Source organism: Rhamphochromis sp. 'chilingali' (assembly GCF_963969265.1).
Source record: "Rhamphochromis sp. 'chilingali' genome assembly, chromosome: 16".
Taxonomy (NCBI): domain Eukaryota; kingdom Metazoa; phylum Chordata; class Actinopteri; order Cichliformes; family Cichlidae; genus Rhamphochromis; species Rhamphochromis sp. 'chilingali'.
The window spans coordinates 24,221,937-24,237,109 of NC_137943.1; the positions used below are offsets into that span (position 1 = coordinate 24,221,937).

Genomic DNA, 15,173 nt, shown 5'->3' on the forward strand with positions numbered 1-15,173 from the left:
GGGGACATCACATTTAAACTTTTCTGTGCCTTATACTTCTCTATGAGATGCTTCATACTTTGTTAAACAATAGCTCGGGTCTCTTGAGGTTAAGAGATTAACCTTAATTAACCTTAATTTTAAAATGTAATCTAACATTGTAAAGGCTGATCCATGAAATAATTCAGCGTTTTTGAACACTGAGTTTTTACTGAACCTTATGTCAAATAAAAAAAGAAGAAATTAAATATTCACAAGTTATGATTTGCATCATATTTGTTATGTCCAGATATTTTCATTGATTGCTTAAAAATAATTTGTGCAATTTATTTCGTTTTTTGGGGAGAAAAAGTACACTGAAGGCTCAAAAACTCATGTATCAAACATGATACACGTGGCGTTGCAGGGTTAACAGGAAAAAGCAGCACCTCCTTCCTGTTCAGAAACATGAAGACATTTGTTTTTCTTTAGAAAAGTTATTAGTTTCTATCTCTTGACACATTCACGGTCCACTAACTGAGTCAGCACTTTGAACTGTAAGCCATTTATTCATCATTGCATGATTTAGTCCTCTAGATTCAATAATATGCTGAAGGAGTGAATACTAACTCTTTCCAGACTGTAACTGTCGGAATATTTTCTTAATGAAGATACAGGATCACCCTGCTTTCTCAAAGGGCTGGGCAAGAAAGTAAAAGCTTATTTTGTTTTCAGCTGTTATTCTTGACTGAAATATAACTTGTAAGCCAAATATGTTAGGACAAGGAAACTACCATCAATCCTCTGGGCACTCATTTTAGTCTGTAAGGCTGGATGTTAGTTAATGTCTGCAGAACCTGAAGCCCAGTGGACTTTGACAAAGGCCACGTCTCAGCCTGCTGTCCAAGTCTTGGCCTTTCTGCACATCCTGTCTATGAATCTTGTCAGACCAAAAGTGCACTGGCTGAGCTGTTGGCTGTGCCGCTGTTGTAAATACTGGAGTGAGTTTGGAATGTCAGACACAGATTCAAACCAAGAACAACACCGTCTGCAAGTATTGCCACCTCCAGTTTGTCTAGTCCTACCAAAAATAATACATGAGTAGGATGCAGTTAATGCCAGAGGTGCTCAGTGCTTGGCTGATGGAGTATTGTTTCCTGGTCTGTTTAGGTTCTGGATGGAAAAATACAGCATGATGAACAACTGCAGTGTTTATCTCAGAGGCAGCTACAACAGCTAGGTGCTAATGGGTCTAACCAGCCCCCCGAAACACAGAGCCAAAGGGGGAAAGAGCAGAGCAGGGCTCAAATAAAGACAAGAAATGCAAGAAAACAAGAAATATAGTGAGATGAAAATGCACACAGATCAGATTTGGGCTAACAAGATACATTATCAGTGTATCAGAGTTTTTTTTAATTCAATTTAATTCAGAATCAGAATCAGAATCAATCAAGCTTTATTTGTCACAAGCAGGTTGCCCTGCAGTGAAAATGGGACCCCCCCGACCTTACACACATAACACAGACATCACATGGGGTTAATTCATTTTTCATTTTTATTTTGTTTTTTTTTTTTTAAATGAGACGAGGCTAAATAATTTACATTCACAACATAATGGCAAATATTAGCATTAAACATAGTATTTTATTTTAATTTTGCCTTCTTGTCAATATATATATCAGTGTATGCACATTCAAAAAGCACTTTTTAGGCACTGCTAAAAATCATCATCTTAAATTCTTTCTATAGCTTGATGACCATAATCACAAGTTCAGCAGTTACAGCAAAGGTCAGTAAAAGTATACAAATGACAAATGTAAGTCTGATGAATTAAAAATTAAGGTCTTTATAATCTTTTTACTGCTGTACAGCTACTCCTTTTCCAGTGATTGTGCTTTTTTGGGTGGCGTGTATCACGTTAGGACATTAGGAATTACTCGGGCTGTGCATGTCTGTCTTCCATTGGACACAAAATCTCCTGCAAAAATGAAGAGTGAGTTTCTGATGATTCTGCTTTGTGTGGTAGCTCTTGGTATGTTTCCCAGAAAGTTGAAATGGTAGACCTAGCAAAAAAAAGAAAAGAAAAGAAAAGAAGCTTTAAAAAGTATTTGAACTAGGCCAAGAAGGAGACAAAGGGAAAAAAAAGATAAACCTGAAAGTTGGTGGCTCACTGTTGCCACCTCCTACTGATGAAATCATAGGAAAGATTTGAAAACATTTATGGAAATAAATTTTTGCAAAGCTTTAATTCTGATGTCTACAAAGTCTGCAGGTGTCATACGTTGTTAGGTAATGTTGAAAACACTGACTGTATATGAAAGATGGATATAGTTTCTGGATCTGAAAAGTTTTTAATGACCAGCAGGGGGCTACTTCTCTGGTTGTATAGAAGTCTTTGGAATAGAAACCTTTCAAATCATTTATGACCTTACTAATACTTTCCTGGCAGCTTTATGATCTTAGTCACTAATTTCAATCTCACTGATTGGTTTATTGACTGACAGCATGATGTTAGTTTTCTAAATTATGGCCTATATCGAAGTCCAAAGGGAGAAAAATGCAGGGTTTGGTTTAGCATGGGTCTACCTTGAATCAAAGCTGCACTGCAACCATCATGTTCAGTTTCAAAACTCCAAGACCCCGATGGACTCAGCTTGAGGCTTTTTATTAGAGCACCTAAGCAAGGACTGGGTGAAGTCTGTGGCTACGTCCATCTTTTATATACAGTCCATTGTTCAAACAGGGTTATTTATGAATGATACGTTGTCATTATACGTGAGCTTATATACGTTAATTTCCATCGTATACCCTTTCTTGTTTCTCATACTAGAAACCAGAACTAAAAAAACATTTTCAGAGTTTAGCAGAGCAGCATGAAAGCAGGGTGTTTTTTTCCGTCAGAAGCCAAACATACCAGGAATTCATTTTCTAAAAATCCCTCTCAGCTCAAAATCAAAACACTGTTTTGTCATTTCATTCATCATTGGGAGATTCCTTTTGGTAAATGAATTTGCACTAAACAGATTGCTTCAGAGAAAAATTAATACAAGTGTTTGAAGTAAGAGATGAAGAGCTTATAGACGGTGCAGTGGATCAACAATCAGAGAACAGCAAATCCTTTGAGCCATCCCACCAAATACCACCCAAGTCAAAGTACCACCCAGCTTGAAAGAGAAACAGAATTCATCATCAGTTTGACTCCGCTGTGTTTTGTCTCCGAGCTCTGTGTAGTTTTCATTGGCCAAATTTACTACAGTGTGTCTGCTGGTTGTGTAACCGTCCCACCCCCAAGGAAGTAAGAGGAAGTAGCCCAGTGCGTCTACCCTGCACACCCTTGCTGGTCTTCAGCTGACCTCAGCTCTGTTCTCGATCTCGGCAGGATGACAGAGCTGCTGAGGAATTTCTCTGCCCTGTGCCTAAACCAACCTGCCAGGATGCTCTCTTTAGGCTCAGCACGTTCCTCAGTTACGTCCCTGCCGACTCTCACATGGCCCCGCTTTGTTGAAATATGACCTTCAAATACCAAACCCTGCCCTTAGTAACGTCTCCAAACACTGTCCACCTACGTGCAGATGCATCCGGAAAATGTCTCTCCTTGCCACAGCAGGCTGCAGGCACATGGCAGACCGGTCCCTTCCACACCTAACCTACCTGTACGCTTGATTATATTTGCTGAGCCTGAATGAAAAGTAGTGCCAAACTCCTTTTTTTTCTTTTCTTTTTTTCCTTTGGCTTCGTCAGGCTTGTGTAAGCCTAACTCAAGACTCTGTCCAGATGTTGGTGTGAAGCTACACAGCTGAGCAAACAGCCACTGTCTTCTCTGCAGCATGACATGATTAAAATGACATGCTGGGCCAAAAAGACCAGCTGAAATCTGACAGAGTTAAAGGTTAACATCTTAACTTCAGAGATGGTAAAGTTAGCCTGACCTACAAATGGGCAAAACTCAAATGTTAACTTCAGTGGTGAAATATGAAGATAAATACATACATTTGTTTACTTTAATGATAGTGTAGACTTTAACCTCATAAATCTTCCATGCTGATTATACGTCAGTTAATGTATAACAGTGTCACATATTAAACAGTGTAGACAGTTTTTTGATATCACAGGTTAACCTTTTATCATAAACCCTTAAAACAAAAATGACCCTTTCAAACATTAGTGTATTCATTAGTCAATTTTAAATATAATAAAATACTACTAGTGAAATAATTTAGTAATAATAGTAGAAAATGTGTTCAAAGGCAGAGATACTTTCATCTTGTTTGTGGATTTTTGCTTTTCCCCACCTCAGATTTCACAGTGATTTTGACATTATGTTTTTAGCAAAATACCTTGTGAAATATTAAGAAGATGAAATCTGGGTTAAGATGATTCTAATGTGTTTTTTATCCAACACCTCTAGCAACTCAGTTTCATGTCAGTTATCAGTTCAAGTGTTATCATCTATCATCCTTGACATTTCCAGTTGTAGCACAAGTTAGATGGCCTTTTTGTTATAAAAATACAGACATTACTTTAAAAAATACAATTTAAAATACATTCACTTTTAATGCAGTGCTATCACCAACACTAAAATTATGCTGTGGTAAAGAATATGCCTGAATAAATGAACAATGTAAATCAGATTGTGAGACTTTGAACCCCTGCACTTAATACAACCATGGCCACGGACTCTTAGTCTTCATTTATTTTTGTCTGTGAGCATGCTGAGACTTTTAAATCTCTGCTGCAGATATCCTCTGCTGAAATAGTCACAGTCTGTAAATATTGTCTCCAAAATGCCTGGACAGACTGAAATGGAGTCGACTTAATAGGAGCAGGGGGGATTTTTTCCAGACAGTTTCAATAACATAGACAATCTATTCTGGCAGGGAAGCACCTTGGCAACTTCCAAACCATTTCAATTGTGTCTAATCTCCCCGGTTCGCTTCTTTTTTAAGCCGAGGCTGAGCTCTGTTCCGTTGCAAATACCCAACATCTGTGCATTTAACGGCGCATACATTGTCTGGGGCCTGTTTTCCAGTGCATCACTCAAAACCACTTCATAATGTACAAAACCTGCACGAGTAAGTAAAAACATCTTTGAATCAGACAAACCATCATCCACTCAAAGCGAACGTGATTGGAGCAGGTTTGCTTTTTTTTTTCTTCCGTCACTCATTGCTGTTTGAAACCGTCTACTGCTTGCTGCAAAAACACGGTTGCCTTTAGAAAAAAAAAAATTTTCAGCAACACGCTGGACATCCTCCCTGGCGTGATGTGTCAATCCTCCCACTCAGACAAAATATCCCAGAGCTATTAAAAACACCTCATCCCGGACAAGCCCCCGCGCATGTGAGTCAAACCAAAATGTGGTGAATTCTGAGCCAAGAAGGATTTTACAACCCTTTTTTAAAATATGCATCGAAGAAGAGAATTGGAAAAGGCCTCCATTCATCATGCTCTGACTGTGTTTTAGTAGATATGGCAAGGATGCAGAAGATCTTGTGTCTTCACAGAGCGTCTGCCTGCAGGCCTGTTTGTCTCTGAGGCCGCACACTGAGGATAGAAACTGCTTTAATCCTGCAGTGTGCTTATGAGTTATCTCAGATCTTACATCACAGCTGTTGTCCAACTGTGATGTAAGATCTGAAACTGTCAAAAGTATAATTTATACTACTTTTCATATAGTAAATCAACAGACAATCTTGAAAAAAATCCAAACATATTTTGGCATTTTCTAACATGAAACTTTGATTTGTAATGTAATGCATCAACACATCAGACTATATTTTCAACACTGTTTTATCATGTGAACATTTCCATTCACTCAGTTATACACTAACACACACTTGTAGAAACATACTCATAACATACATCCTTGACAATTTAACATAAAACGAGTATTTGCAGTTTTCTAATATGTCCAAGTTAAAGGATGAGCTGGATGTGGTTGTTTGTTTCCTGTTGTCAACAGATCCCCTGAAAAGATTAAAATGAAGGATTTCTACTAGGCCTTGTCTGTGTTTATTCAAAACCTGATGCATGTTATTCATCTGCTCCCAAGAGCTCCACTGAAAAATATTCTGAGTCACACTCTTTAACCGGCTGACTTATTTCTTCTTTTATCATCAACATGGATGCTGTGGTTTATTTTTACTGGAGTCTTCATTCACTATCCGGCTGCCATAAATACTGCTGTTTGAGTAGTGTTCGCTTACTTAGTGTGCTGCAGTTTTAGAAAATTATGTTTTTTTTAAAGCCACATATATTATACATATGCAGTGTGATCCTATAGAAGGCCAGGATCACACTACACAATAGTCACCCAGTAAGAGCTCAGTCCTGGGACTAAAAATGGGCTGCTTTGACCCATGGGGTGTTTTGTAGTGACCTATTGGAGAATACAACTTCTCTTTGTCTTTGTAAAACCTTCCACCGTGTGTTGTGGATCTTCTTCTCAGTTTTGGTTTAGATGTTTTTCCATGAGAATTGTTGACAGTAGCGACGATCTAGAATATCTTTTATGTAAAAACCTCTTAACATCCACCAGATTGGATGGTGATCTGTTTGGGGTTATGTTTAGGATGTCTCTGAGCCACAGGCTAATAAGCAGGTTTCAGATTCTATCAGTAACCTTTAAGATGTGGTTTCATACATGTGTTCGGACCTTCTATTATAACTAATGTAGCTCCTGTATTATAAGAGGAGCTAACCTTTTTCTTATTTTTTCTTATATACAAGGTATGGTCAAAAAGCTCCAGGAACACTATCATAAAATAACAAAACAAACAAACACAAAAACATACCTGATTTAATTTCAAATTGAAGACCGACTTCCTTGGTGGTACTTGCTGGTAATTAGAATTGGACCTCCAGCTATGACCCAGCAGTTTTCAGTTGAAGCGTCCTAAGTTTCCAAGCCCGATGGCGACACTTCAGGTCAGGAGTGTGACGAGGAGTTTTTGGAGGGGGTTTGGAGGGTGTTCCATGAATTCACCCGTCATGACCAGACTATCAACATGGAGTTCTACAGTAACATCCTAAGTTGTCTACAGGACAACGACAGACGTTATAAAACATCACTACTTTGCCTGTTGGCTCTGAAGCGTCAACCTTAGTGTTTTGGTTGCCATGGTTTTTCAAGCCTGATTTGTAGAGCATTTGATGATATCTGATGTACAGTTTTACAGTGGTTGATATTCATATGATCAAAGTTTCAAATAATAATGTCACTGTATGTGGAAGTACTGTACTCCCTGTGATCCACAAGATCAGGCATCAGACTGCTCTAAATGCGTGGTCAGCTTTTTTCCCCTAATATGGTCACGCCTAATATATCAGGCTCTGGGTGTGAGCAGACCAACCCGATCCAACGTGATGTTTAAGGAAGGGCAGCCAATCACTGCTGAAATCCAGGGGACCTTGTTTTGAACTGGTAATCACACAAAACTCCTCTAGTAGAGAGGAAGAACAAATTATGGAGCTGACAATGAGCAACATTAAACCTTATCCCTAAAAGAGTTTCCCCAAAAGAGTGGATGTTATAAGGTTAAATAAAACTCTAGATGTTAATAATGTGCACATAATAGTAACAAAAATCAGAAAAAAACATTAACAACGACATCAAATGACAAACAATACACACATTTCAAGCGAGTAAGTAGCACTTAAAGGAAGAAACGTGTCTACGAACAGTACTTGTATTTGTTAAGAAAAACAAACCAAAACATAATTTGTAACCAATCGTAGCACATTTCTAGAAATACACAATCAAGTAATTCTGATGACATCACTAGTTCCATATACAAAGTTTGTGTAAACTAATTTTGCATTTATTCTGAATAAATGCAACCCCAAGACTTCATAGCAGGAATGCAGCTCACCATTACAATACAACATTTTACCAACTGCATAAACCTTTTTTCACTGATGTCGTTGAGCCTGTGCAGTACAGACGGGGTCTTACTGCCAAACTTCTGCATGTTTCCAGAAAAATTAATATTTCAACCCCTGAAAACAGATAAAGAGAAAATCATTAAGCATTAGGAATTAGAATAAAATATATTTGATACAGCTTTGATGCAACAACCTGATAGTTTTCACTAAAACATTTCTGGGAAATGTCCCAGATTTTTGGAACCACTAATTTAAACTAATTTGGATAACATCTATAAAGAGACATCTCGTGTTGACTAAATCTGAAATATTTACCAAATGAATCATTCATTCCAGTTCAATAAAGGGAATGTGGTGTTTAAAATGTCCAGAGTACAAAAACACAGCCTACAGTCACATGAAAAGGAAAGTGTTTGCAGTACGAGTGCAGTCCTGTGAAAACCTAAGATACAAACCTAAGATGTGCTTTCATCTTTTTTTCTTTTTGGTTTCTTCTTCTTCTTCTTTGTTTAAGAAAGAAGAGACTTTCTCCTGTTAGCCCTTCCAAATAAACCATGTTCAATCTTTTTTCAAAGTGGTGTTGTGAACTTTAATCTTTTAAATGCTGTGTGGCCTGTAGAGTCGGAGATGCAGCCGTCTGTTTTTTTGCTGTTTCTCTGAGAATTGCAGTCTGACCTTGAATTTGCTGAGATGTCAACTCCTAGGAAGATTGTGGCACTGGGTTAACACAGACCAACAAACTGACAAAGCTTCTGCTTGCTCACACTTGCTGTTGATCAGTTAATCAAATCTATTCGATTAGCAGCACTTTAGCTGCTACTTACCTTCCTAATTCTTATGAAAACAGGGTGGACTTGGTTTTTCACAGGACTGCACTGAGCCCTCTAAAAAGCATTGTTTTTCACTCGAATCTATGCTACGATCATGCTCAGAGAAACCCTCTTATAATACCTCGTTATTCGACAGTTGCGTGTCTGAACATAAACGCCTGTGTAAGTAATATCACATCTCACTACGTTGTTGTTGAAGTCTGACTCCAGGATGTGGAAATTGGGATTGACTGTAACCTGACAAAAAAAATACATAAATCATGAATAAATTCTGTAGCAGGAGGTTATAAACATTTATTTCTGTGTTGTGAAATACACATACAGAGAACGAACATGTGACACACCTTCAAGATGTAGTTTCCTGGAGGCACATCAGTGATGTCAATCCACTGACAGTCGATGTTGGCAGCGTAGATGTCATGGCAACCTGGGCTCAGACCCTACAAAACACAGTCACCTCAGTGAGGTTTTATACCTTGAACAGGCGCACGCATATCTGTCATAAGAAAGCATTAACCTTAAACATTATATAGAGTCAGAATCACAGAGCTCACACAAAAGATACGATAAATATTCCTGTGGCAACAGGATGTTTAGTTTTATTGGAATAAATGTTCTAGTTAGAAAAACATTTCTCTGAAGTGGATTTGGAGGATTTGCAAAAGACAAAAAACACAAAAGCATCTTTATTTCTAATGTGATAAACTAAACAGAAGGATCAGAAGTCTGCTGAATAGCTTATGAACTTTTTTCCATTGTTACATATTTTTCTTTTTTTCTGTGTGTGTTATTTTATTACTCAGCCTCTCATTTCAAATACCTCCTCCCGTTTCTCCTGTTTGATTGCGTGCTCCGCCCTAATGCGTCCCACTGCCTCTAACTGTCTTCCCTGTGTATTTAAGCTGCATGTCTTCCCTTTTTTCCCTTCCAGACTGTCTTAGTGTGCAATTTGCTTTCCAACATGCTCTTAATGAGCGCTGCCTTGTGTTTTCTACCCAGTTCTGTTTCCTGGTATCTGGTTTAGTCTACTCCTCGTGCTTTTGTCTGTCTGGATTCATCACCTGCACATCAGACTCACTTTTACCTCAATAAAGACTCGTATTTTCTCCTAAAGCTCTTCATAAAAGTATCTGGGCCTTCAGAATAATGCAAATGAACACTTGCAGTTGTTTTCCTATTGAACTACTTTAAAAAGTCCTACCCATTCTTACTTTTCTTGTTTAGCTCTTATTTGCTATTTAAAGTGGGTCTCCAGTGATTTTACAGCTCAAGTATATTTACTCATCATGGTGAGTGGCTGTGAACACAGCTGTTTAATGTCGTCTGTGGCTGTGAAGGAGCTTTGTGAAATAAATGGCGAGAAGCCTGCGAGCCAGTTCAGTCAACTCAAGCAGCATTGCTTCAGACACACGTGACATGTCTCACTTTCCTCACATCACCCTCCCAATTTGGTGGTTTGTTTAAGCTTCATAATTTGCAATCTCTGTCCTGCACTGCTGCTCCTTCCACTTCCTTAAAATCTGCCTGTGCATATTTAAGTATCAGTAGTGTCCCGGAAGTGTGTAAGTGCTGTGCACAGCTTTACAGATCCACATTGTCAGGGGGCAGGGTCAAAACTCTGTAGAGGAACCGGTGAGCTACTTTACATGTTTTTGCTGTTGGGCCTGATGCAGTCATAGACGGGTATACTGTAGTTTTTTAATTTGTTTTTTATTTTTATTTCGATTTGATATGGGTTTTTTTTTCAGTTTCTTTACAGAGTGAGTTTTCATATTTCATTTTAGTTAGTAAAATTTTAGTTTTAGTTTAGTTTTTATTAATTTCAGTCATAGTTCTAGTTTTGTTTTTTAATTTTCATTGCATGGAGAGAGGCAATATTTAGGAAAATCAATGCAATACAAATACTGACTCATAGTCTTGTAGACATTCAGAGCTTCAGTAAATGCCCATCAATGCCTCTTCAGGCATTAATCAAAGTAACAGATACTAAAACTAATGATGTTTTCTCTACATTTACATATTTTATTGCAGTTAGTTTTCCAAGTTCGCAAAATCATTTCAGTCTGCTATTTTTTTTTCCAAAAGTCTAGTTTTTATCTATTATTTTATTTTATTTATTTATATTTATCCATGATGGGTTTTTTTCTTGTTTCTCCTTCAGTTTATTTAGCCAGTCAGCTTTCTACGGTTAGCGACATCATCTTCGGGCTGCAAGCCGTTGGTTTTCTGGAGGACTTCGCATAAATGTGTCTGTGTAGTCTCTGTGCTGGCTGAATTGTGTGAAGTTAGAGCTTTGGATGGATGTTTCACAGATACGTGAAGCCATAATTCCTGCATTACTCATCACTTTCAGGCTTTTACATGTAACAGATTTGCAGGGAGAGTATATTTTTCTGCTGCTGTAATAAATCATTTTACACCCGGCTTGTCTGATTGAGCTGATCTCACCATGAACTTGAAGACCTCAAATATACCAGAATCCTGGAGAGTCCAATGCAAAAAATACTGCTTGAGTTTGGCACAAAGGTGGTGATAGTTGATATATAGCAAGTCTCTACTGCTGTTTTAGTCTTTACTTTACAGGGTAGTTCAGAGAGCAGAGAGTGGGGGAACAACACCCAGGAAATAGCCTGAAGCAAATTAGACTTCAGCCTCCATGCTTCACCTGAGGTGCATAGGTCAGCGATAGCAGTAGCTTTACATTTAAATTTAAGTGCATGTAAAAGTATCTCCGTCACAAATCTCTTTTTACCAGATCGGGAATGATGCATCTCATCTCAACTTTAAACCTTCACTTCACAAAGATCTTAAGACTTTGCATGTCTACTGTTGACCTATCCCACAAAGTTATGGAGGGTTCTTCCTGTTAAAAAAGACTTTATCTCCACACTGCCCTCAAATGAAGTTGGGCTATGAAATCTTGCGAGAACTGTTGTAAATCCGCAAGCATTCCGACTCAGAAAACAAATAGGTGGATGAATGTTTTAAATAAAATTAAACCTAACTGAACTGAGCGTCTTCTTTCTTTATCTTTTTCCTCAGCTCTCGTGTAAAACAGATATCAATCCGTGCGGCGTTATATCACATAACATATGATGGTGTGCTACCTGCGTATGAGCTGTACAGGCGTAGCGTCGCCTGAATCCAGGATCACAGTTCGTGTCCTCCAGACAGAAACTGGCCTTGTGTCCCTCTGCCACTTTACGTCCTGTGATAACATCCAGCAGATCGTAGTTGCTGAAGGCGTCCATGCTGTGGTAGTGTCTGTGGGTGCAAAACAGATGGAAAAGAATCAATAGCGGATATTTTGTTATGGCTCAGGAATGTCTAAAAAACCCGCAATTTTATTGTCTTAAGTGAATTTTGAGGGTTTGGTGTTCTTCCTAGTTTGTCATATCTGAATGGCTAATCCCTTTTTAAAAAATTTTTTTTAAGAAAAAGGATTTAGGAGTCATCAAACTCACTGGTGACAGCTGTGCCAGTCCCACTGATATCTGGGCTTGAAAGGGAGGAAGTCAGCGGTGCCTTGGTTCTTCACTTTCTGTGGAAACCGCAGGAGGACTCTGAAGTTGATGTCTCGCACAGTGGGTCCATAAGCCGATCTTGGATGAATCACAGGAGAAAAAAGCGTAAGCTGCATTGGAAAAGTGCTACTGGCTGAGCTCCCAGGTCTAGTTTTCTTAAAAGTAACAGAGCGCAAAGGGTTTGTTCCATTGTGCTTAATGCTTTTGGGAAAACCAAACCAGAACATTTATGTCTTGGCAGGACATGATGTTGGACAGTCATGTTGGACAATCATTGCTACGTAATAAGATCAAATGCTTTTGTAACTCGCTTAACAAAACAGTTATCCCAGCATGCTTAACAGCTTACACTGGCATAATTGAATGCAACCCTAAAACAACTAAAAGTTGTTCTTAAGCACTGAGAAAAAACAAAACAAAGGACATAAGTATGCGTGTCTGCCTCAGTGTCTACGTGCTGCTCTGTTCATACTGAAGAAGTGAATCACTTCTGGCACCTCAGATTACCTGGCCAGACAGTTCTCCTCAGCTGCACAGCGAAGCGCGTACATCTGCATGCGCTGGACATAGGTACCTGCTTGGATGGCATATGGGTCTGGCACAAGGTCTGGCAGTCCTGTTGGGAGGAGATTAAATGGACAGTCCAAGTTTTTTTTTTTCCTCCTGACATCTTAATGTTCCCAACTTATTCAGGCTGAGAATAATCCACAGAAATAGACACCCTGGAAATGTAAGCTGCTTTGTGTTTGTTGGCATAATTTAACATGTTTCACATTCCTTACAGCTCCAAAAGCCAAATAAGACTTTTTTTTCTCTCGCTCCTTGGCTTTTTGTTTAAGGTGAGACATAAAGTTATGAAAATTGTCCTTAAATAATCAAACAAGCAGATGATTTTAAATATAACAGTGTTTTTGTGTGTCCATAGAACCGTTACATGAATGTAAAGCCAGTAATATTCATGCCAAATAATGGATAACAAGCTGTTTTAAAGTAGTGGCCAAATTAACACTAAAACAGGTTTTGCTTGCTGGAATTATATTATTTTAAAATATTGATCACAGACACAGTTTCTTAATCCACTCTTAATTTTAATAATTTACATTGCAAATCTATCCATTTGGCTAACTATATGAAATATAAAATTTGAAGAACAGCTAACAAATATCAGGGATGTCAAACTCGTTTTACATCGTGGACGTTCATGTGAAGTGGGCCTGATCAGTGAAACGAAATGATTAAGGTGCAAAGGCTCTGTCTTGTTATCATAAATTTAGAATATAAAGTTTTCATTAATTCACAGAAAATGTACTTTTATGTAGTATGAATGGATCAATAGCAAAAACTGTAAAACTTAATAAATTACTTTTAAAAGTTCAAAATCTGAACTATCCTTTACACCGTCCCGTGGGCCAGACAGAGGCCTTATGTCTGACACCCCTGATCTACATAATCTGACTTCTCTAATATTATATAAATGGAACACTTGACCTACCGTTTTGGAAATATCCTGTGCCGTACCCTGTGCCAGGCGGACGGAGGGTGCGGGCCGCTGACCTCCCTCTGGTCGGATACATGTTGTAGAAAACAGAATTCCTGTGGTTTTTAAGCGGGTTTCGAGGGTCGTCATTGACCATGTCCTCTCCATTGCTGTTTTCCTCAGTAAGTGCAGGAAATACAGCCGGTGCCTCAGACTCATTTTCCAGACCTGACGGGTTTGCTGAGATGGAGCGATCAGTCTGAGCAGGTTGCCTGGAGACGGGCGTCACCTCCGGCCCCGCGCGTAACTGTTGGTTTTGCGCACCAGGTCCGGATTCACCTATTCTAGTATGTAGTGCGGTATTATCCACAGTGACAGAACCTCCATTACCGCCAGAAAAATCTGTTGAACTCCCCGGTGAAGAGGCGTTCGTGGTTCTGGTGAATTCACCATTAAAATGGCGTGCGCCTGGATGTCTTACAACTGCTGCTGTAGGGCGTTCAAGTCGCTGTCTGAACCCTGACGCATGACGATTCACGGGCGCATACGGTCTAACATCGTGTCCAGGTGTGAGAAGTCCCGACTGTGCACTGTTATCAGTCCTGAACTGTCTGGATTCATTTGGTCCGGTTCTCACAAGCGTCATTCTTCTGCGCGCTCCAGACATCTGGGTCCCGGTACCATCCCTCCGACTGCTCACGTAAACCCTCGACTGGCTGGTGGACCGATACGGAGCCTGGTACTCCAGCCCAGTGCTCATTAAACTGTAAACCTGCCCGTTGTTCTCCCATTGAATCCGGTGCCGCCAGGGGCCAACCGTGCGCTGCTGCCCAAAGCTGAGGGGGAGTAGTCCTTGGAAAATATATAAAAATAAAAGTGATCGTTTAGCCATGGCAATTAAACTTAATAAATTAAAGCCTACGTGTAAGTTAGCAAACATCACGTAAGTTTGCGGGCACAGACGTTGAAGCTTCGTGGAGAATGGATTAAAATCGGCAGTGCGCTTCCAGTTTCAGCTCTGACACAAAACAACATAGCACTTCTCAGGAGGACTGAGAGATGGAGAGGAGAGGAGGGCTGAATCCTTTTTCCCCGGCTCGTTTGTCGAATTCAGTCCAGTTACTTTCACTAAGTCAAGCTTCTAAAGAATTTAACCCATTCCTTGCTGTGGTTACGTGCGGTTAGACAAGTACGTTTGCTGAGTAAATTTCACGCAAGGGTGTAAACTTAACTCAGCCAAATGCATCACCTCGAGCTGGTAAAGCTCAGGGAACACTAAAGAACACAAAAGGATATGAGTTGTTGTGTTTAAGTAATATTTTTTGTTGAGCAGAACTTTTTTATTTCAATATCACTCCTTGTTATTTGACACGTTGATCACGGCTAAAATGCGAAAAAGCTAAAGATATCTTTATATGGAGTTAAAAAATCACGCACGACCAGTTTATCAAGCTAAAAACCCCACAAACGAACAAAAAAAACAACAACAAAACAACGATA

At 39.2% G+C, this 15,173-nt stretch overlaps 1 protein-coding gene across 2 annotated transcripts; it reads right to left on the reverse strand.

Annotated features, from left to right (window-relative positions):
• Positions 1 to 1,791: 1,791 nt before the first annotated feature.
• On the reverse strand, positions 1,792 to 14,800 carry loxl5b (lysyl oxidase-like 5b). 2 transcript variants are annotated; one of them, XR_013974566.1, is made up of 8 exons: positions 13,689 to 14,800; positions 12,704 to 12,812; positions 12,137 to 12,274; positions 11,780 to 11,936; positions 9,017 to 9,112; positions 8,794 to 8,909; positions 6,753 to 7,956; positions 1,792 to 2,021 (listed from the first exon to the last, which is right to left on the reverse strand). XR_013974566.1 is itself a non-coding variant. In XM_080906670.1 (7 exons), the coding sequence occupies exons 1-7, from the start codon at positions 14,611 to 14,613 to the stop codon at positions 7,950 to 7,952; spliced, it is 1,548 nt and encodes a 515-aa protein (XP_080762796.1). In that variant the 5' UTR covers positions 14,614 to 14,800; the 3' UTR covers positions 4,054 to 7,949. The 2 variants fall into 2 exon arrangements, 1 of the variants encoding a protein (XP_080762796.1); XM_080906670.1 differs by lacking the exon at positions 1,792 to 2,021 and having other exon boundaries at positions 4,054 to 7,956.
• Positions 14,801 to 15,173: the final 373 nt, after the last annotated feature.

Bases quoted from the DNA above. Each gene is read 5' to 3' on its own strand.
- loxl5b (XM_080906670.1), bottom strand. From the start codon at position 14,613: ATGTTTGCTAACTTACACGTAGGCTTTAATTTATTAAGTTTAATTGCC. The intron at 12,275-12,703 runs GTAATCTGAGGT...GATTCATCCAAG, and splicing joins GAGGAGAACTGTCTGGCCAG to ATCGGCTTATGGACCCACTG. The intron at 8,910-9,016 runs GTGTGTCACATG...TTTTTTTGTCAG, and splicing joins CAGGAAACTACATCTTGAAG to GTTACAGTCAATCCCAATTT.